Source organism: Carcharhinus amblyrhynchos, chromosome 20, assembly GCF_965287045.1.
Source record: "Carcharhinus amblyrhynchos chromosome 20, sCarAmb.v2.hapA, whole genome shotgun sequence".
NCBI classification, from domain to species: domain Eukaryota; kingdom Metazoa; phylum Chordata; class Chondrichthyes; order Carcharhiniformes; family Carcharhinidae; genus Carcharhinus; species Carcharhinus amblyrhynchos.
Window position 1 is genome coordinate 28356643 of NC_137343.1, and position 21495 is coordinate 28378137.

Sequence of the window (21495 nt, forward strand, 5' to 3'; positions counted from 1 at the left end):
AAGAAGTGGCCCTGCAATATAGCTACAATTTCATCATAGGTTTTCGAGCCTCTTTTTCCGGTTGCAGCAAACTTTGCAGGACGTTGAATGTTTTCCCTCACCATTGTACTTGGGAAAGTTGAGATTACAATATCTGCCACAATTTTATTCACTTGAACATAATAATCGAATCACTCACTGAATGAGCTTCGAAACTCGGTGTTCTTACCATACAATCCCATGGTGCCAAAACCCCCCCTATTTTTCTATGGGAACGGCTTGTGTAAACACAATGTACCACCGACATTTTAGAACAATTTTCTTTTTCTTTCAAACAAGGTAACCCTGAGCTCAGCCTGTTTCCTTTCATGTTGTGCCAGCTCTATCTTACTGTTCCAGGGTATTTGCTACTCACAGTGCTCCCTGTACTGTTCCAGATCATCCCGGGCAAAACACGTAGAGAAGTTTTTTTTGATATTGTCTTCTCTGAAATCTTGGTTTAAATTTTGGTTCTTTTGATGGTGCCACCGATGTTTAGTAAGAACATAAGAACTAGGAGCAGGAGTAGGCCAGCTGGAAGAGCCTGCTCCGCCATTCAATAAGATCATGGCTGATCTTTTCGTGGACTCAGCTCCATTTACGCACCCACTCACCATACTCCTCAATTCCTTTATTGTTCAAAAATTTATCTTTCCTTGCCTTAAAAACATTCAATGAGCTAGCCTCAACTGCTTCACTGGGCAGGGAATTCCACAGATTCACAATCCTTTGTGTGAAGGAGTTCCTCCTCAACTCAGTCCTAAATCTGCTCCCCCTTATTTTGAGGCCATGCCTCCTATTCTAGTTTCACCTGCCAGTGGAAACAACTTCCCTGCTTCTATCTTGTCTATTCCCTTAATAATCTTACATGTTTCTATGAGATCTCCCCTCATTCTTCTGAATTCCAATGAGCATAGCCCCAGTCTACTCAGTCTCTCTTCATAAGCCAGCCCTCTCAACTCCAGAATCAACCTAGTGAATTTCCTCTGCACCTCCTCCAGTGCCAGTGCATCTTTTCTCAAGTAAGGAGACCAAAACTGTACACAGTATTCCAGGTGTGGCCTCTCCAGCACCTTATACAGCTGCAACATAACCTCATTGTTTTTAATCTCCATCCCTCTCGCAATGAAGGGCAAAATTCCATTTGCCTTCTTAATTACCTGCTGCACCTGCAAACCAACTCTTTGTGATTCTTGCACAAGGACACCCAAGTCCTTCTGCACAGCAGCATGCTGCAATTTTTTACCATTTAAGTTATAGTCCATTTTGCTGTTATTCCTATCGAAATGGATGACCTCACATTTACCAACATTATACTCCCTCTGCCAAACCTTTGCCCATTCACTTAGACTATCTATATCCCTTTGCAGACTTCTAGCATCCTCTGAACGCTTTGCTCTGCCACTCATCCTGCTGTCATCTTTGAATTTTGACATACTACATTTGGTCCCCAACACCAAATCATCTATGTCAATCGAAAACAATTGCGGTCCCAACACTGATCCCTAAGGCACACCACTAGTCACTGATCGCCAACCAGAAAAACACTCATTTACTCCCACTCTTTGCTTTCTGTTTGGCACACCTCCATCCCCAGCTTCATTGCAATGATGTTTTTATCCCTTTTCACTGTCTGCAGCACCAAACAATTATTTTTTCTATATATTTTTTCATTTCCCTGGGAAGTCTGCCAGTGTGGCTCCGACCTCCTCATCGCCAGTTTTTTTTGTGGTATTTTTAAAGGATAGTCTTGCAGATCATGAAGATACAAATAAACAAAAGATTTATTGGAAAGATGTTCACTCTACAGATTTTTAGGATATACCACCCATTTGCCCACATAAATGGCCAGTAACCTCATCAATACATCACGTGATCAGACTCTTAAAGTGATGTTTGTTCCCAGATGGAACAAGATGATTATACAACAGTGATTATTAAAGTAGGTAAAGTGTGTTGTTAAAACATGTAGTCATCAATCCAACAGGAAAAATAATCAAAATCACTTGGTTCTTTACTTTGTTCTAAAAAAGTAAGAAAAATTGTTTTTAAAGTACTTCAAAGTAAAGTAAAGCTCCTTATGTCTGTGACTCTGGTCCGCAGAGAGAAGTGAGCCCTCTTGTGGAACAAGCTTGTAAATGCAAAATATATATGTTGAGCCTTTGGAGGAGGAAGATTTTTCTTTCTTTCTCTGGTCCCTACAGAAATCAAAAATCCAGTTTGTCATGAAAAACTGGATAAATTCAGCTTGTTGGACATCATCCCATTTTATACTTCTATCGTTGGTGCCTATATGTACCACGACAGCTGATTGTTCACCCTCCACCTCCAGAAAGTCCTGCAGCCGCTCTGAGACATCCTTGACCCTTGCACCAAGAAGGCAACATACCATCCTGGAGTCTCATTTTCATTTGCAGAAATACCTATCTTTCCACTTACAATTGAGTCCTCTATCACTGTAGTTCTGCCACTCTTTTTCCTGTCTTCCTACACAGCAGAGCCAAACACGGCGCCATGAACCTGCCCCAAATGTATCCAAAACATAATACCTGATTTGGAGAGAAATGATCACAGGGACCCCTGCACTGCCTTCCTACTTTTCCTCTGTCTGGTGGTCACCTATTCCCTATTTTCCTCAGTAATTTTTATCGCTATGTAACCAACTCACTGAACGTGCTATCCACGACTTCCTCAGCCAACGTGGATGCTCCAAAGTAGATCCATCTGCAACTCCAGAGCCATCAAGCAGTCTAACAGTAGCTGCATTTGGACACATTTCTTGCACATGAATGAGCCAGGTACACTGGAAGAGTCCCAAATTCCCACATCATACAAGGCGAGCATGACACAGGTCTGGGATCTCCTGCCATGACTTAACCCGTAAGTTAACTTACAACAACAACTACAATGCCAAAAGGAAAAATAGAACAAAGTGAAAAAAAGCTACTTACCAATCACAGCCTATCACTTACCTGCTAGCTGTGACATCACGGTTCAATTTCTTTCTACTTCTCACTTGCCCTTGAGTCTCCCTCGCAGGTCCAGCTCTCCGCGCCTCCCGAAATTGAAACTTCTTTCCCCAACTTATATGAAGTTGATCTTTTTCTATACCCTAGCTATGACTGGAATGCTTCATTCTGCACCCTCTCCTTTCCTTCTGCACGTATGGTGTGCTTTGTGTGTATAGTAAGCAAGATAAAATACTTCTCACTGTGTACTAATACATGTGACAATAATAAATCAAATCAAATCAAATGCCTAAACTTATGTGAGTGAAGGAAAAAGCAGATTTTTTTTTATTCAGCAACAGCTCAGTCACCGAAGTCCCATTTTGAGGTGTGAGGGTTGACATTAAATCTTGAGAGTCATGAACTAATTGAAAGCACAGGTACCCAGCCTGGGTTGAGGCCCAAAATGTGCCGACTGAGATGGCACGGGCGGATGAGGTTGATAATTTACCGACTGCTGTGATTGTAAACCTTACCCCCCACCCCCAACATGCCCCACTTTCATCAGTTGTGGGTGATTAAAATTGGGGATTATAATTAGAAATCTTACATAAATTTGACAGAAATACCTCTTTTGCCTCTTTCTATCCTTAATCTTTCTTGTAACAGAGCTTATTATTCATTACCTCGCCCTTTGTGTTGTGTCCATGACATCTTTATTAAATCTCTCCTGAGTTCCCATATCTCCCTGAGCTTCTATTTTGCTCCATCTGCTGCATTCCCCCTCTCAACAGTATAAACCTCTCTTCATTTCTACCTCCCTTCAATGCTGAAGAATTGTCATATAGAATTGAAATGCTCATTTCAGCACAGATGCTGTCAGTTTTCCCCAACATTTTCTGTTTTAATTAAATACATTGATTTATTTACATTGGGGGTATGGCAGCATCTTGATCATGTTATTGGATGAGCAATACAGAAGCTTGGACAAAAGATCTGGAGGTTAAATCCCACCACAAGAGATGGGGAATTGAAATTCAGTTAATTAAATCAATCTGGAATGAAAAGAGAACTTGGTTCTGGGTTAGTGTCTAAAATGGGCAGAGGACTGTATGTACCCGTGATCGATCCCAGCCTGAGTCTGCAAAATGAACTCAATGTTGATCAGCAATTGGAGTCTGTGAATAATTGCACAATCTTGGAACAATGTGAATTTGCAACAATTTATAATGATGTATTGGATTTCTATTGAACGTGTTGAAATAAACAGCAATTTACAATGTTAAATTATACAGCTGCGATATGATTCTTTAAGTGCTTTAAACTAAAGGAACATTTTCTTTTACAGATTTTAGAAGTTGCGATCCATCGCAGCATTTGTAAAATTCCCCCTGCGTACCCCATCTCATTCTAGCCAACCACAATCCATTTCTCTTCTGGCTCCAGCTTAGCCTCTCGTCAAACTGATCCAATTGAGCAGCAATACTCGTGTATAAATGACAATATGAAAAATTGTCCAAATCTCAATCATTAGCAAGTTGATGGATGGTGCTATTCTCAGGGCTATCAAGCAGCACTTACTCATCAATATCTTACGTACTGATGCTAAATTTCAGCTTCACCAGACCACGCAGTTCCACGTCTCATTACAACTTTGCTCCAAACATGAGGCTTGAATTCCACAGCTGGAGTGACATTGGCTGCCCTTGACATCAAGGCAGTATTTGGCTAAATGTGACATCAAAAAGCCCAACTAAAATTGAAATCAGTGGCGATCACTTGGAAAACCCTTCATCTTCTGATGTCATCCTCACACAAAGAAACCTAATACAAGGTTGTGGCTCCGAACTCCAATAGTTCAGCTATTCAGCATTCAGTGTCTTCAGTTTAACCATCTTCAGCTATTTCATTAAGACCAGTGGCAAATTTGATGCAACTGTTTAAAAAAGGAGATAGACAAAAGATGGGTAACTATAGGCCAGTTAGCTTAACTTCTGTAGTCGGGAAAATGCTTAAATCTATCACCAAGGAAGAAATAGTGAGACATCTGGATATAAATTGTCCCATTGTGTGAATGCAGCATGGGTTCATGAAGGGCAGATCATGATTGACTAATCTGGTGGAATTCTTCAAAGACATTACGGGCGTGGTGAACAATAGGAACCTGTGGATGTGGTGTATCTAGACTTCCAGAAGGCATTTGACAAGGTTCCATACCAAAGACTGCTGCATAAGATAAAGGTGTATGGTGTTTCAGGTTATGTATTAGCATGGATAGAGGACTGGTTAACTAACAAAAAGCAAAGAGTGCAGGTAAATGGGTGCTTTTCTGGTCGATGATTAGTGACTAGTAGTGTGCCTCAGGGATCGGTGTTGTTCTCGCAATTGTTGACAACTTACTTAGATGAGTTGGAGTTGGGGACGAAGTGTAGTGTGTCAAAATTCACAGATGACACTAAGATGAGTGGTAGAGCAAGGTGCGCAGAGGACACCGAAAGTCTGCAAAAGGATATAGGTAGTCTAAGTAAGCGGGCAAGGGTTTGGCAGATGGAGTACAATGTTCAGAACTGTGAGGTCTATTTTGGTAGGAATAACAGCAAAATAGACTATTATTTAAATGGTAAAAAATTGCAGCATGCTGTTGAGCAGTCCTTGTACACGAATCGCAAAAAAGTTGGTTTCCAGGTGGTTGGTTTCCAAGTGCAGCAGGAAATTAAGAAGGCAAATGGAATTTTGTCCTTCATTGCTCGAAGGATACAGTTTAAAAACAGGGAGGTTATGTTACAGCTATTTAAGGTGCTGGTGAGTCCATACCTGGAGTACTGTGTACAGTTTTGGTCTCCTTATTTGAGAAAGGGTATACTGGCACTGGAGAAAGTGCAGAGGAGATTTACTAGGTTGATTCTGGAGTTGAGAGGGTTGGCTTTTGAGAACAGACTGAGTAGACTGGGACTACAGTCGTTGGAATTCAGAAGAATGAGGGGAGATCTTATGGAAACATATAAGATTATGAAGGGAATAGATAAGAAAGAAGGAGGAAAGTGTTTCCACTAGCAGATGAAACAAGAACTAGGGGGCATGGCTTCAAAGTAAGAGAGAGCAGATTTAGGACTGAGTTGAGGAGGAACTTCTTCACCCAAAGGGTTGTGAATCTGTGGAATTCCCTGTCCAGTGAAGCTGTTGAGGCTATCTCATTGAATGTTTTTAAGGCAAGGATAGATACATCTTTGAATAGTAAAGGAATTAAGGGTTATAGTGAGCGGATGGGTCCAGGAAAAGATTAGCCATGATCTTATTGAACAGTGGAGCAGGCTCAAGGGACCAAATGTCCTACTGCTGCTCTGACTTCTCATATTCTTCTTTCCCTCGTTAGATCAGAAGTGGGATGTGTGCTGATGATTACACTGAGTTCACTGTCATTTGGTTTAATTCAATATGAAAACATGGATGCAGCCAGGTCAGGAACATGGGAAACTGTTCAGACTTCCACTGATAAGTGGTAGGTAACATTTGACAAGTTTAGTTAGAATTATAGAATTTCCACAGTGCAGAAGAGGCCATTCGGCTCATTGAGTCTGCACTGACCCTCTGTATCTTATCCAAGGCCACTCCTTTGCCCTGTTCCTGCAACCCCACACATTTCCCTTGGCTAATCCATCTAGCCTACATGTCTTTGGACACTAAGGGGCAAGTTAGCATGGCCAATTCACCTAACCTGCACATCTTCAGACTATGGGAAGAAACTGGTTGCCTGGAGGAAACCCATGCAGACACAGGGAGAATGTGCAAACTCCACAGAGAGTGTCACCCAAGGCCAGAATTGAGAGAAGGGGGAAGAGAGAGAGAGAAAGGAAACTGCGTGCCTGGAGGAAACCCATGCAGACACAGGGAGAATGTGCAAACTCCACAGAGACAGTCACCCAAGGCCAGAGTTGAACTGAGATCCCTGAAGCTGAGAGGCAGCAGTGCTAACCACTGTGCCACCATACCACCCCCATTAGTTAATGAGTTTCCATTACACGCTTAAGTCACTGAAATCTCTAGTGGCAAATATAAAATAAGAACAGAATAATACGGTTTTTAAAAGAGACTTAAATTGTGACTGCATACACTGGTCAGATTAATTCCACTTAACCTGGTTTTAACCTCCTGTGCACAACCCAGGAAGATTACATTGTTGCTTTTTATTAGCCACTCACCCAAGAAGCATACACATAGTAAGATTAAAGTGCGCAGGCACAATATAGTGAAACTCTTCTGTCTTCTGATGTTTTCAAACCTTTTTACCTCCTTTACTCAAAAATACAGCTAGCACTAGAAATAGTTGTTATGTCGAGTACACTGGATGCAGATTCACGCCCAGCTATGACATATTTGCAGCACACAAGTACCAAGGTAATGACTATCTTTATGAAGAGAGAGTCTTACACTCTTCCCTTGACATCCAATAGCATTACCATAGTTGAATCCACCACCATCAATATCTAGGGATTTAGCATTAAACAGACAGTTAATCAGACCATCCATGTAAATACTATTGTGACTAGAGCATATTAGAGGCTGTATTATGTGAAGACTGACTTGCTTCCTGACTTCACAGAGCATTTCCATCACCCACAAGTCAGCAGTGTGATGGAATATTCACTAGCTGCATGGATGAGTTCAACTCTCACAACAATGAAGAAACTTAATACCATCTTGGACAATGCAACCTGTTTGATCAGTACCTTATTCATCACTCCATTCTTCACTGGTACACAGTGGAGGCAGTGTGTACCACTTACAGGATGCACAGTGGCAGCAAAGCAAGGCTCCTTCGATGGAGGGACTTCTATCACTGGTCAGACAAAGGTAACAGGCACATGGAATCACCACCAGCTCCCAAATTCCTATCTAAGTTCACACACATTTGAATTGGATGTTCACCACTGTACCTTCATTGATGCTGTTCAAAATCATGGAATCCCTCACTTCACAGTGCTGTGAGGACACCTTTACTACATAGACTGCAGCTGCTCTGGATTGCAGCTCAAAACTCCCAACTTAAAGACATAAAGGGCAATTAATTCTGGCTTCACCACTGAAACAGATAGATAATAAAAATTACTTAACTGTTCCAATAGGAAATGTGATATAACTTTGGGGTGATTTTCAGATAGAATAATATATTTCAAATAACTAAAAAAGATCTCAAACTATGGGTAACATGAGTGAAGGAAGGTAACTATAACAGAACAAAACAGAGATAGAATAAAGAGGAAATACGATGGAACGTTGAGATAAGTGATATTGTGAAGGCAGTGCAGATTCTGGGGAATAGGTGATAAAAATTAGGTGTCAAAACAGCTTTACTGATAATATCTTTCAACAAAATATGAATTCCTGTTGACAAAAAGCAGTTTTTCATTACAAGTGCATTCTTGATTAGTATGGAGATGAGAGAGAGAAAGAAAATCTCCTGAACTTCCTCCTCCAAAGGTTAAAAAAATTATTTTGCAATTACAGGCTTATTCCACAACAGGGATGGATTTCCTCTGTGGAATCATGTCACAGACATAATCAACAGAATCAGTACTTTAGAAACAATTTTTCTTACCTTCCTCGAACAAAGTAAAGATTTAAATTATTTTTCCTGTTGGATTGATGTCTACATGGTTTTTATGGCGACACCAGACTTGACAGGAAGTTTAATGACCCCCCACACCCACCCCCATCCCACTGTACTCAGAAAAATTGGGATGAAAACCTATGATGAAATTGTGGAGATATTGTGTGTTTTGGCAATACACTTTACCTACTATAATAATCACTGTTATATATTCAAGTTTGTTCCCAGAGGGAAGAAAGTCACTTTAAGAGTCTAATCATGCGATGTATTGATGATGTTATAGGCCGTTTATGAACAGTCTATCCTAACATTCTGTAAAATAAACAACTTTCCAATAAATCTCTTGTTTGTTTATACCTTCATGATCTGCAAAACTATCCTTTAAAAACATACAGAAAAAAAGCTGATGAGGAGGTTGGAGCCTCACTGGCAGACTCTCTGGGGAAATTAAAAAATATATAGAAAAATCATTGATCCATGCCGCAGACAGTGAAAAAGGGAGATAAAAACATCATTGCACCAAAACTGATGATGGAAGGATGCCAAATATTGGAAGCACCACCAAAAGAATCAAGATTTAAACCAAGATGTCGGAACGATCTGGAACAGTACAGGGAGCACTGCAAGTAGCAAGTGCCATGGAACTGTAAGTTAGAGCTGACAAAACTTGGGAGGAAACAGGCTGAGCTGGGGGTCACCTTGTTTGAAAGAAAAAGAAGCAAGGTAGTTCTAAAAGGTTTGTGGCACATTGTGTTTACATAGAAAAATGGGAGGAGTTTTTGGCACCGTGGGACTGCATGGTGAGAACTCCGAACGGTGGAGCTCATTCAGTGAGTGACTGCATTATTATGGTCAAGTGAATAACACTGTGGCAGATGTTGTCATCCCAAATTTTCTTAGTACAATGTGGTGGCAGGGATGGAGGACATTAAACTTCCTGTCAAGTCTGGTGCAGCCATAAAAAGGTGCAGGCTTGAAAATCTATGATGAAATTGTGGAGATATTGCAGGATCTCTTTTCAGCTAAACCTTGGTCATTGCTGAGAAGTTCAGGTTCCATAAATGGAACCAACAAGAAGGTGAATCAATCACACAGTTTGTAGCAATTTTAAATAAATTAGCTGAACGTTGTGAATTTGTGTGTTAAGAAGCAAAGCTATTCACAAAGTCTGTTTACAGAAGGCAACTAAATCTGAAGAAGGCTTTAAAAATGAGGATCTTTATTGAGTTAGCAGGTAAGGAAGGCCAACAATTAAGCTCATGCCCTAAAGTCCATAAGGTATCGCTTGAAACTTCAACAAAGACACCGGTTTGAAATTGCTACCGATGTAGAAAAACTGGACACAACTGACTGCTAGTGCACCGATGTGAAATACAGGAATTATGGTGAAAAAGGGGAAATCAAACGTTTGTGTTGGAGAAAGAATCATTAAGCTCAAAAGAAGAAGTTAGACCCAGTGTATCAAATGGAAAACTGAATTAAGGGAAAAGGATCCATAAGATACAGAAAGAGCATGATAAAGGACCACAGTGACAGTCAGATGATGAATTGTCATTGAAAGAACTGGCCATTGCACGAGTAACAAACCGTAATTGGGTAACTCCACTACTGAATGGACAGCCAGTGAAGATGGAGGTGGACACTGGGGCAGCCATCTCACTGATACCAGAAACTGTTCACCAAGAGAAACTATGACATATCACCTTAAAATCCATAAAGATAATGCTGAAAACTTATACAGGAGAAGTGGTTCCATTCAGGGGCTGCATTGATATAAATGCGTAGCTGAACAGACAGACCATGGACTTGTCCCTGCATGTTATTAACGATAACTATCCAGCTATAGATGAGAGAATATGCCTGGAGAGAATCAAGCTACCTTGGACTGAGATGAATCTCATGATAGAGTCCTAAATAGGTCGATCAAAGATTTTAAAGAAACATGCCAATATCCTTAATGGAGAGCTTGGAAGCATGAAAGCAAGCAGTTCGTCTTAAGCTTAAGGACCAAAGCTAAGCACAATGTTTAAAGGCTATATCAATGCTGTACATCATCAGACCTATGGTCAAGGCAGAATTAGGGAAACTGATCAAGATGGGGGTCCTCTAATCCATTAATATAAATGATTGGGCCACACTGATACTACCTGTGATGAAGAAAGATAGGTCGATATGCATATGTGGCGATTTTAAAGTCACTATCAATCCAGTATTATTGAATTCAAAAATACTGACACACTTTGATCTGAAGTTACCTTTGCAACTGGTCTGTGATGGGGGTGACCTTCTGGGGGTGACCTTCTGATGACCTTCTGGGATGGGAGCAGTGATTTCTCACATAACGCCAAATGGTGAAAACAAGCCACTAGCATTTGCATCGATTGTAGAACAAAGCAGAAATAAACTGCACAGATAGAGAAGGAAGGTCTCAGCATCATTTTTGAGACCAAACTTTTTAATCAACACCAATATGGAAGGAAATTTACTTTTTCCTTGGATCATTGACCACTGACAACGATACTCAGGCTGCACACCAGTATTCCATCTCTGGCATTGAGCTGGTTGCAGAGATGGACACTGCTGTTGTCAGTACACACACATGGAGACGCACATACGATAAAATGTAGTCAATCAAATCTTCACTGATAGACTCCCTAGATTACCTTTACCCAATGCGTTGACATTGAATAGTTTGAGTGGTAATATTTTCTCTTTCAAGCAAGTCGATAACACTCCTATAAAAACAGGACAAGTTCAGAAGTATACCAGAACTGAACCACTACTGTAACAAGTTATGGACATGGTTATTGGTGGCATGACTACAAGAACAAACCTGGAGTTGAAGCCATATATTATCCAAAGACTCAAACAAGCCTCAAAGATCAGTTGTTTCTTTGGAGGAATGCAGTTTATCATTCTGCCATTCTTAAGGGAATGCGTCCCAAACTAACTTAACAAAGGTCATTGTGGTATAGTAAGGATGAAGAAGAAGCTATTTTTGGTAGCCAAGTCTCAATAATGAAATGAAGGAGAAGGTGGGTATGTGTTTGATTTGTGAAAAAGTGGGAACTTGCCGCCACGAGCATCATTACATCCATGGGAATAGCCAGAAGCAACATGGCAAAGTGTTTATATCAATTATACCATACCATTTGATCGACAAATGTTTTTTATTGTGGTAGACATATACTCAAAATGTCCTGAAGTCGCCATTATGAAGACTATGTCCTTGGAAAGAACATTAGAAAAATTGTCTGAGATTTTTGCAAGAATTGGTTAACATTAACAACGGGTTAGCAACAATGGACCACAGTTCATTTTTTGCAAGAATTCACAAATTGTCTGAAAGAGAATGAAATCCAACAGAGCTGATCTTTTCATTCTGTCATCAATGGGCTGGCTGAAATGTTCATTCAGTCAATGAAGCATTCATTGAAGGCAACTTGTGCGCAAAAATCATTGTATCAATGACTAAGCCAATTCCTGATAACATATAGGAATACAACACATTCGAGAACCAAACTTTCCCCAGCATTACCCATGATAAAATGTCAGTCACACAAATCATTTGCTTTGCTGAAGCTCCCTACGAGAAGAGAAATTGTGAAGAGGAAACAGCAAAGTCAGATTTTGCAACATGAGAATAGAGCTGAATTTGGTCTTTTCAGGAAAGTCAGGAAGCCTTGGCAAAGACTATACCACCAGCGAGTATGGATACCTACCACCTCCTATATCATTCAAACTCAAGATGACGTATGTAACTTGGAGAAGACACACTGATCAACTTTTGGGAAATAAAACAGGTTTGTCGGAGATCGAGTCAACTGAGAGTCCACAATAAACTGGACCAAATGAAGACCTAGACATTCCTGATATACCAGAAACAACTGTGGAAGACAGTACCTCAGCTGAGTTACTTCAACATTAAGCGAACATCCGAACAGTACATTGACTCCGGAGAAGACAACTTCAGACAATGCCCAAACTGAAATAAAACACTAGAGATTGTACTAACTTGAAGAAAACAGAGCCTGATGTTTGCCGACAACCACTGTGTTGTGCTTCATTGCAGAAATGTCTAATGTAAAGGGGGAGGAAGTGTTGTGTATTCATGTTTATTCCTGGTGGAAACAAGGTCACTGTAAGTATTTGATCACATGATGTACTGATGACATCATCAGCTGTTTGCATGGGTGAACAGGCAGTTTATCTTAACAGCCTGTAGAGTAAACATCTTTCCAATAAAGTTCTTGTTTGTTTGTGCCAGTGCGATCTGCAAGTCTAAGCTTTAAAAATACTTTATTCATTTTCTATTGGGTGGCAAGATAATGTGTTTGCTTTGATGTTTATTCTTAATGATTTTCCAATCTTCGAATATTTTTATAATTAATTTGCAATTCACCAATAAATAGAGTTTTGTTGCTTATGCCACAATCTTGGATGCAATCCAAAAATTGGCCAAGAAATGAATGAAATATTGCCCTTGAAATATTGCCTGGTTAATATTGGAGGATTTGATCTCTGGTTGATTTAATTATCAGTTGCATTAGTAAAAGCTGCTGAATTAGGAATTACCATTGCTGGGGAATGAGCAACGGAAATGGGAGACTGATTGGAGGATGGACAGGGGTTGATCTAGAATTGTTATTCTGCTCTGTACAGGGGCAGGATGTGTGCAAAGAATTTTGTTGCTGCTGCGTGTTAATTATTTGTCAGTGAACAGTGTTTCCACTCGAGTAATCTAATACAGTCATAGAAATATACAGCACAGAATCATGATTGGCACAGACTTGGAGGGCTGAAGACCCTATTCCTGTGCTGTACTTTTTTTTGTTCTTCTTTGCTGTTTGTAAACTGACCATTCAGCCCAACTTGTCCAATCCAAATAGGTTTCCTAAACTAAAGTAGTCTCATTTGCCTGTGTTTTCCTCGTATCCCTCCAAACTGTTCCTATCCATGTATCTGTCCAAATGTCTTTTAAATGTTGTAACTGTACCTGCCTCTACCACTTCCTCTGGCAACTCATTCCTACACGTACCACCCACTGTGTGAAAATGTTGCCCCACAGGTTTCTTTTAAATCTTTCCCCTTTCTCCTTAAATCTCTGCCCTTTAGTTTCAGACTCCCCTATCTTGGAGAAAGGACCTTGGCTATTTGCCTTATCTATGTCCCTCATGATTTTATATACTTCCATAAGGTCACCCCTCATCTTCCAATGTCTCAGGAAAAAAAAAGTCTGAACCTATCCAGCCTCCTCTCAGAATTCAAACCTTCCAGCCCCTGTAACAGTCTTGTAAATCTTTGCACCTTTCCAGTTTAATAACACCCTTCCTATAGCAGGGTGACCAGAATTGTACGCAATACTCTAAATGTGGCCTTACCAATGTCTTGTACAGTTGTAACATAATGTCCCAATTCCTATACTCAGTGCTCTGACTGACGAAGGCAAGTGTGCAAAACACCTTCTTCGACACCTTGTGTAGCTGCGATGTCACTTTCAAGGAACTATGTACCTGCACCCCTAGTCTCTCTGTTCGATAACACTCGCCAGGCCCAATCGTACCTGATTTCTCAGCTCTTGTGATCATACCGGAACCGAATTTCCAGCAAGGTCAGCCTCGCGCCCATTCAATCAGCCTCTCGCCTATCCTTAATCAGTCCTTGCCTTTCCAAGTGCATTTAGATCCTGTCTCTCAGACTTCCCTCCACAACTTACCCACAACTGATGTTGGGCTCATTAGTCTGTAGTTCCCTGCCTTATTCCTGCTGTCTTTTTTAAATAGCGGCCAACATTTGCCTCCCTCCAGTCTTCCGGTACCTCACCTGTGGCTGCTGCTGACGCAAATATCTCTGCTAAGGGACCCGCAATTTCATCCCTAGATTCTCACAATGTTCTGGGATACACTTGATCAGAGACAGGGGATTTATCTACCTTTATGCGTTTTTTAACCTTCAATGCCTCCTCTTCTGTAATGTGGACACTGTTCAAGACATCACCATTTACTTCCCCTTGTTCTCTCACTTCTATGACTTTCTTTATGGTAAATAATGATGAAAAATATTTATTTATGAACTCACCCATCTCCTGTGGCTCCACAAATAGAAAATCTCATTGATCGTTAAGGAACCCCATTCTCTCCTTAGTTACTCTTTTGCCCACAATATACTTAATATGATGGGATTTTTAGGATCGGTCTACAATTCTTAGAAATGGGTTGTTTGAGCTGAATATATCCAAGCAAAGTTCTGTGCACTAATATATAGCTTCTGCTCTTTGTATTCCAACTCTGATTTCATTCCCTTATTGGATTAGTATTCCATTAGTCATTTTAATCACCGTGCACCAGGTTTTAGTGCGTTGTGCATCTGGAAACTTAATTTCTTTAGTGCCTCAAAAGTTCCCAGTCTGTCACCATCAAGAAAATAATCTGACATCTTCCTTGCATCCAGCCTTCCCACAATTATCTCCATCTTCCACAGTGTTGGCCACTCAATATCTCACACCAGACTGCAGCCAGAGTATTGCATTTATGTGCAATGAGAAGGATGTGATTGAATTCTCAAGAGGGTAGAGATGGGAACAGCTCTCACAGCTTTGTCAGAAGCAAAAATGCAATGCAATGAATCATGAGCACGACTACAAGTTCCAGACATTAAAGGATATATAGTCCAGAAAACCAGGGAATGAAAACAGAAATTCCAGGAAGTTTGAAGACAGAGGAAGAAAGAGGAACAGGAATTGGAACAAGTACTATTCGCTCTAAGGCGAAGTCAAAACTGAAGAGTACAGATCTGGTAAAGTTGGCTACTTAGAAGCCGGAGATCTGAAGTAGTCGTAAGGTTGGTGATATCCTCCTACAACCTGTCATCAATTGTAAAGCAATTAGTGGCTGGATCACTGAGAAATAGTGTGAAGGTTTTACAGCTTGCGCCTATTCAAGACAAAGGAATACTAAACGGAGAGTTGGACATTCTGGAAGTGGAGATTTGCTGACAGCAGTCACGGGAAAGCATTGTTTGAAAGATAATTCTAAGGCATCTACTCTCTTTTGAGAGTAGAGTTTGGAAATACTCATGCATAAGCTGGAGTAGAGTAAGATTAATTGATTGACAGAGTAATTGCCACCTAGGGGGGATTTGAGGAGAAATACACAGAAGTTCAATTGGCTGACATCTGCCACTAGTTTTCAGAGTGGGATGTGTCGAAATACATCCTGTTGGGTAACAGGAACATTGTAGTTACTGAGAACATTATAGCAGAAGTTATATGTTGTGACCTGCGTTACCCTGAAAACCTGTGTACGTTTGTGAAGATAAGTGGAAGTGAAGGAGTTTTATATTGTAGTCCAGCTTTTCATGTTTACTAAATGTTTTTCTTTCTAACATGGTCACATCTCGATATCTGACCATGAAATACATGGAATGGATTTCCAGTTGGAACCCAGAAACTCCCAATACAAACATTATCAATGTCAATGAGGTGTAATTGACATAATTTGGAGGTCAGTACAATATAATTCCTTTGTTCCAGATATGCCGCTTTCATTTTGCTCTAAGAAATTGCATTTTCTCCCTGCCAATCAAAGAATAAAGAGGGTCTCAATGTGAGATCATCAAGGCTCTGAATGATCTCATGCTCCATCTCTCTCTCCAACCATCCTGCCTGATTGTATCCTGTCTGTTGTTTAAGCAGACACATAATGTGAGCAGCTTCTTAAGATTCAACTCAGCAGCTGCTGACTCTCGATGGAAATCATCTGTTCACATCTTTAAATTATCTTGAATCCACAAAGACTTCATGGACTAGGCTCAAGTAATCAAAGAAATCAATTTACAAGATTGTACTACGCTGTTGCAATTTCATAAGAACATAAGAAATAGGAGCAGGAGTAGGCCATCTAGCCCTTCGAGCCTGCCCCGCCATTCAATAAGATCATGGCTGATACGTTGTGGCTCAGTTCCACATTCCCGCCCTCTCCCCATAACCCTTAATCCCCTCGCTTATCAAAAACCCATCAACCTGCGTCTTAAAAATATTTAGCGAGGCAGCCTCCACCACCTCAACGGGCAGAGATTCACCACCCTTTGAGTGAAGAAGTTCCTCCTCAACTCCGTTCTAAACTGCCCCTCCTTTATCTTGAGGCTGTGCCCCCTAGTCTTACTGTCCTTTCTGAGCGGGAAGAGTCTCTCCACCTCTATCCTATCCATCCCATTCATCATCTTATATGTCTCAATGAGATCTCCCCTCATTCTTCTAAACTCTAACGAGTACAAGCCTAGTTTATTCAGCCTCTCCTCATAGCTCAACCCCCTCAACTCCGGTATCGGCCTAATAAACCTCCTCTGCACTCCCTCCAAGGCCAAAATATCCTTGCGTAAGTACGGCGACCAAAACTGCACACAGTACTCCAGCTGCAGCCTCACCAATGCCCTATACAGCCGCAGCAAGACCTCCCTACTTTTATATTCAATCCCCCTCGCTATGAAGGCCAGCATCCCATTCGCCTTCCTGACCACCTGCTGCACCTACAGGCTGGGTTTTTGCGACTCATGCACAAGGACCCCGAGGTCCCTCTGCACCGTCGCCTGCTGCAGTTTTTTGCCACGTAAGTAATAGTCCTTCCTACCATTATTCCTACCAAAGTGGACCACCTCGCACTTACCAACATTAAATTCCATTTTGCCAGTTCCTGGCCCATTCACCCAGCCTATCTAGATCCTTCTGCAGACTCTCCACACCCTCCGCGCAATTTGCCGTTCCACCAATCTTGATGTCATCAGCAAATTTCGACACCATACACTCGGTTCCCTCCTCCAGATCATCTATATAAATGGTAAATAGCTGAGGCCCCAGCACCGACCCCTGGAGCACTCCACTAGTCACCAACCGCCAATCCGAATAGCACTCATTAACCCCCACTCTCTGCCTCCTATTTGACAACCAATCCTCTATCCACGCTAACACCCTACCCCCAACTCCATGCCCCCTTACCTTCTGCAATAACCTCTTGTGAGGTACCTTGTCAAACGCCTTCTGAAAATCAAGAAAGACCACATCCATCGGCTCTCCTCTATCCACCGCCCTAGACACATCCTCATAGAACTCCAATAAATTTGTCAGACACGACTTCCCCTTAACAAAACCGTGCTGCGTCTGTTCTATCAAGCAATTCCCCTCAAGGTGCCTCGCTATTTCCTCCTTGATGATGGATTCTAACGTTTTACCTACAACAGATGTTAAACTAACCGGCCTATAATTCCCTGCCGTTTGCCTGGCACCCTTCTTAAACAACGGCGTAACATTAGCCACTTTCCAATCTTCCGGCACTTCCCCGGAATCCAGCGACGTTTGGAACATAACCACCAAGGCATCCACTATCACCTCCGCCATTTCTTTCAGAACCCTCGGATGCATTCCATCCGGTCCTGGGGACTTGTCCACAATCAGTCCCTCCATTTCGCCCACTATTCCACTATGTAACATACTTCTGTGTGGGAATGTGAACTATTGAATGTGCATGTGTGTGTGTGAGAGGGAGAGTTGGAGTGTTTTATTTGTTTCATGTAGATTGGGTATTAAGCTGAATAAATTCAGCTTAATTTCCTGCTCTTTTAAAATAAATTCACAAGAAAACCTGTCTGCGGCTACCTTTTACAGTCAGAGAATTTAAACAGTTCTTACTGAATTGGGAAGTGAATTCTTAAAAAAAGACAGTTGCTGTAATCACTTTCCATGTGAAAATGACAGTGGAAAGAAAACCAGTAGTGAGCAGGTATTGTAAATCATCTACTTAGCAAAGCATAGATTACATACAATCCTACAGTGCAGGAAGAGTCCATTTGGCCCATCGAGCCATCCCATTGAGTGTCCTGAAAAGCATAGGGGTAGAGGGATTTGCGGGTAAATGTGTACGGATATGGGGATGGAGCCTGGGTGGGATTGTGGTTGGTGCAGACTCATTGGGCCAGATAGCCTCCTTCTGCACTGTAGGGTTTCTATGATTCACAAAACCCAACCATGCCCTATACCCACAACCCCATGCATTTACCCTAGCTCGTCCCCCTGACAGTAAGAGGCAATTTAGCAAGGCCAATCCACCGAACCTGCACATCTTTGGACTGTGGCAGGAAACCGGAGCACCCAGAGGAAACCTAGGCAGATATGGGGAGGCTGTGCAAATTTCAAATGGACAGTGATCGAAGCCGGGAATTGAGCTTGGGTCCTGGCGCTGTGAGGCAGCAGTGTTAACCACTGTGCTTCGTGGTGCCCATGAGTAAATGAAGTTAACATGTAAACCTCTATCCACAAGGAGAGGGTGAAGATACCCAGCAGAAAAATTAATAGAAATATAGTGGGTGAAATTAGCCAATGTTTGCAATGTGAAACAAGCTTCCTTTGAATTGCTGTACACTTTTCACCAAATCAGGTTTAGTTTTCCATTGACTTGGAAATGTTTCCCAAATGTTTAATTTCACAGCAAGTGCACCCAAAAGCCAGACCAGGAAATGAGTCTTTGAAAAAGGAATGAATCATTGCCCTGTGCACTTCAATGGAAAGGAAATGTGTAACTGTGAAAAACCAATGGCTGATTGACTATCAGCAGATGTTGCACTGCTTTTACAGAGCAATTTCAATCCTTACAATTCAATGTCCAATATCAAATAATCGTTTTCAGAACCTAAATGTATTCTAAAAGGACTTTGTGGTAAATATACGTTTACAGGTTTCCTGGAATTTTGCTGTAATTTTCTAATATTAGAACACCACCCACAATCCATGACCTAAAGTGGATGTACTCTTCAGTTGGTTAACTCATTTCTGTGTCTGTGTGGCTGAGTTTACTGCAATGCTACCTACAATGGACAACTGGACGTGTGTTTTTAAGAAAGAGGTTCCTTCATCCTACAATCCACCCATACTAATTGTGACATTTATCCTCGGATTCATTGGAAATGTGATTGCTTTATGGATCTTCTGTTTTCATGTAAAATCCTGGAAACCAAACAGTGTTTATTCACTCAATCTGGCGTTTGCAGATATTCTGTTAATCTGCTGTTTACCATGTCGAGCAGATTACTACGTACGGGGGAAGAACTGGATCTTTGGTGATGTTCTATGTCGTCTGAGTACATTTTTGATCTGTTTAAACCGGACAGGAAGCATCATGTTCCTTGCAGTTATGTCAATCGATCGCTATTTTAAAGTTGTCCACCCTCACCACAGAGTGAACAAGATGCCTACAAGCTGTACAGTGAAGGTAACAGGTGTCGTGTGGATTCTGGCAGTGGCTATTTGTTCGCACTTGTTAACAGAACCTCACACCTTCATGTATGACAATCTGATATTCTGTGAACCCTTTAACATGACCCGGCATCTCAGTCCCACGGCAATTTGGACCGATATTGTTTATATTGTTTTCGATTTTTTTTTACCAGCTCCGATTATCTTGTTCTCCACGTTCTCTATAATCTGGAAGTTAAATCAATTGGAAATTGAATCGATGGGTAAATATAAACGAGCAGTAAAGCTTGTGATAGCTGTGGCAGCAGTTTTTGTACTGTGCTTCTTGCCCACAAACATTGCTACAATCGCTGTTTTAGTCACCAGGCCAACAGGCAGTGAAGGCTGCCGGTCGTATGAAATAGCTGTTGAGATATTTTATAATACGCTGTTTATGACATATCTGAACACAGTGCTGGATCCAGTTATTTACTACTTTTCAAGTTCGATATTTAAAGATGCTTTGAAGAAAGCGCTTGCCTCTCTTAATTTAAACTGTTTCAGGTCAACAACTCGTCGTTCAATGCAACGAGGAGAACCTAGAGGAGAAATGGTTGCGGGTCTGGAACTAAAAAGGATCCTGGAGTGTAATCCCCGTGATCAATCCCAGTCAGATATCACATTGACTACAACACCCAGTGGTTAATTTCAGCATATGTAATTATGTAATTGGGGCGGCACTGGAGCACAGTGGTTAGTACTGCTGCTTCACAGCGTCAAGAACCCGGGTTCGATTCCTGGCTTGGGTCACTGTCTGTGTGGAGCTTGAATGTTCTCCCTGTGTCTGAGTGGGTTTCCTCCAAGTGCTCCGGTTTTCTCCTACATTCTGAAAGACTTGCTGGTTCGATGTACTGTCCCGAACAGGCTCTGCACTCTGGCGACTCGGGGAATTTCTCAGTGACTTTCATTGTTAATATCAACTTTACTTATGACTAAAAGATAAACTTTTAAAATTAAATGCACAACGATGAAAATAAAAGCATTTTGTAACATCTAATAAATAGCTGATCTGTTTCTAATATGTGCGTGCTAAAATAAACTGCAAGTTTTAAATCAAGTTATCAATTTGAAAAATATTTGTTCTCTTATTCAGAAGAATTAACGAGATTTCTACCGATCATGCTACGTATTGGTCACTGAAAGTTCATTTGTAAAGCAGTAAGGAGGCAGTTTTGTACAACAGAGTAAGTGTTCTCACAAGGTGTCCCCACAGAGAAAACCATTATTTCCCTGTAAAAAGATCCTTAAAATCTCAGCAGTTTTTACAAAGTTCTTTAAATGTTCAGAGACTGCAGTTATAAAGCAAAGGAAGTGGCTTGTAGTCAGAAGAGTCAGACAGAATTTCAGGTCTTTCAACTGCATGGTTCGTTCTGTCTGAGAGGTACTCAACAAGTGAAACACTGACACATATACATTTTTCTGTAGGAGTGGTGAGGCGGTTGAACCACAGGAAAATCTTATCTGATGAGGTGTGTGCAGCAGTGTGGTAGGATGTACTTGGAAGAGGGAGATCAGTCAGAGAGATATGTGTGGCAGAAAGCTATGGCTGTTTTTTTTAGGTGCATTGCTTTGACCAAGGATTGCTTCCATTAATTTTACTTACTGGCTTGCATTAATAGGACGTTTGATTAACCTACAGG

General features: G+C 41.2%; 1 protein-coding gene across 1 annotated transcript; it reads left to right on the forward strand.

Moving 5' to 3' along the window:
* Positions 1-19433: 19433 nt before the first annotated feature.
* Positions 19434-20521, forward strand: LOC145356085 (hydroxycarboxylic acid receptor 1-like). The gene has a single exon (XM_080208690.1). The coding sequence runs from the start codon at positions 19434-19436 to the stop codon at positions 20499-20501; it is 1068 nt and encodes a 355-aa protein (XP_080064816.1). The 3' UTR covers positions 20502-20521.
* Positions 20522-21495: the final 974 nt, after the last annotated feature.

Excerpts from the sequence above, each read along its gene's own strand:
- LOC145356085 (XM_080208690.1), top strand. The coding sequence starts at position 19,434 with ATGGACAACTGGACGTGTGTTTTTAAGAAAGAGGTTCCTTCATCCTAC.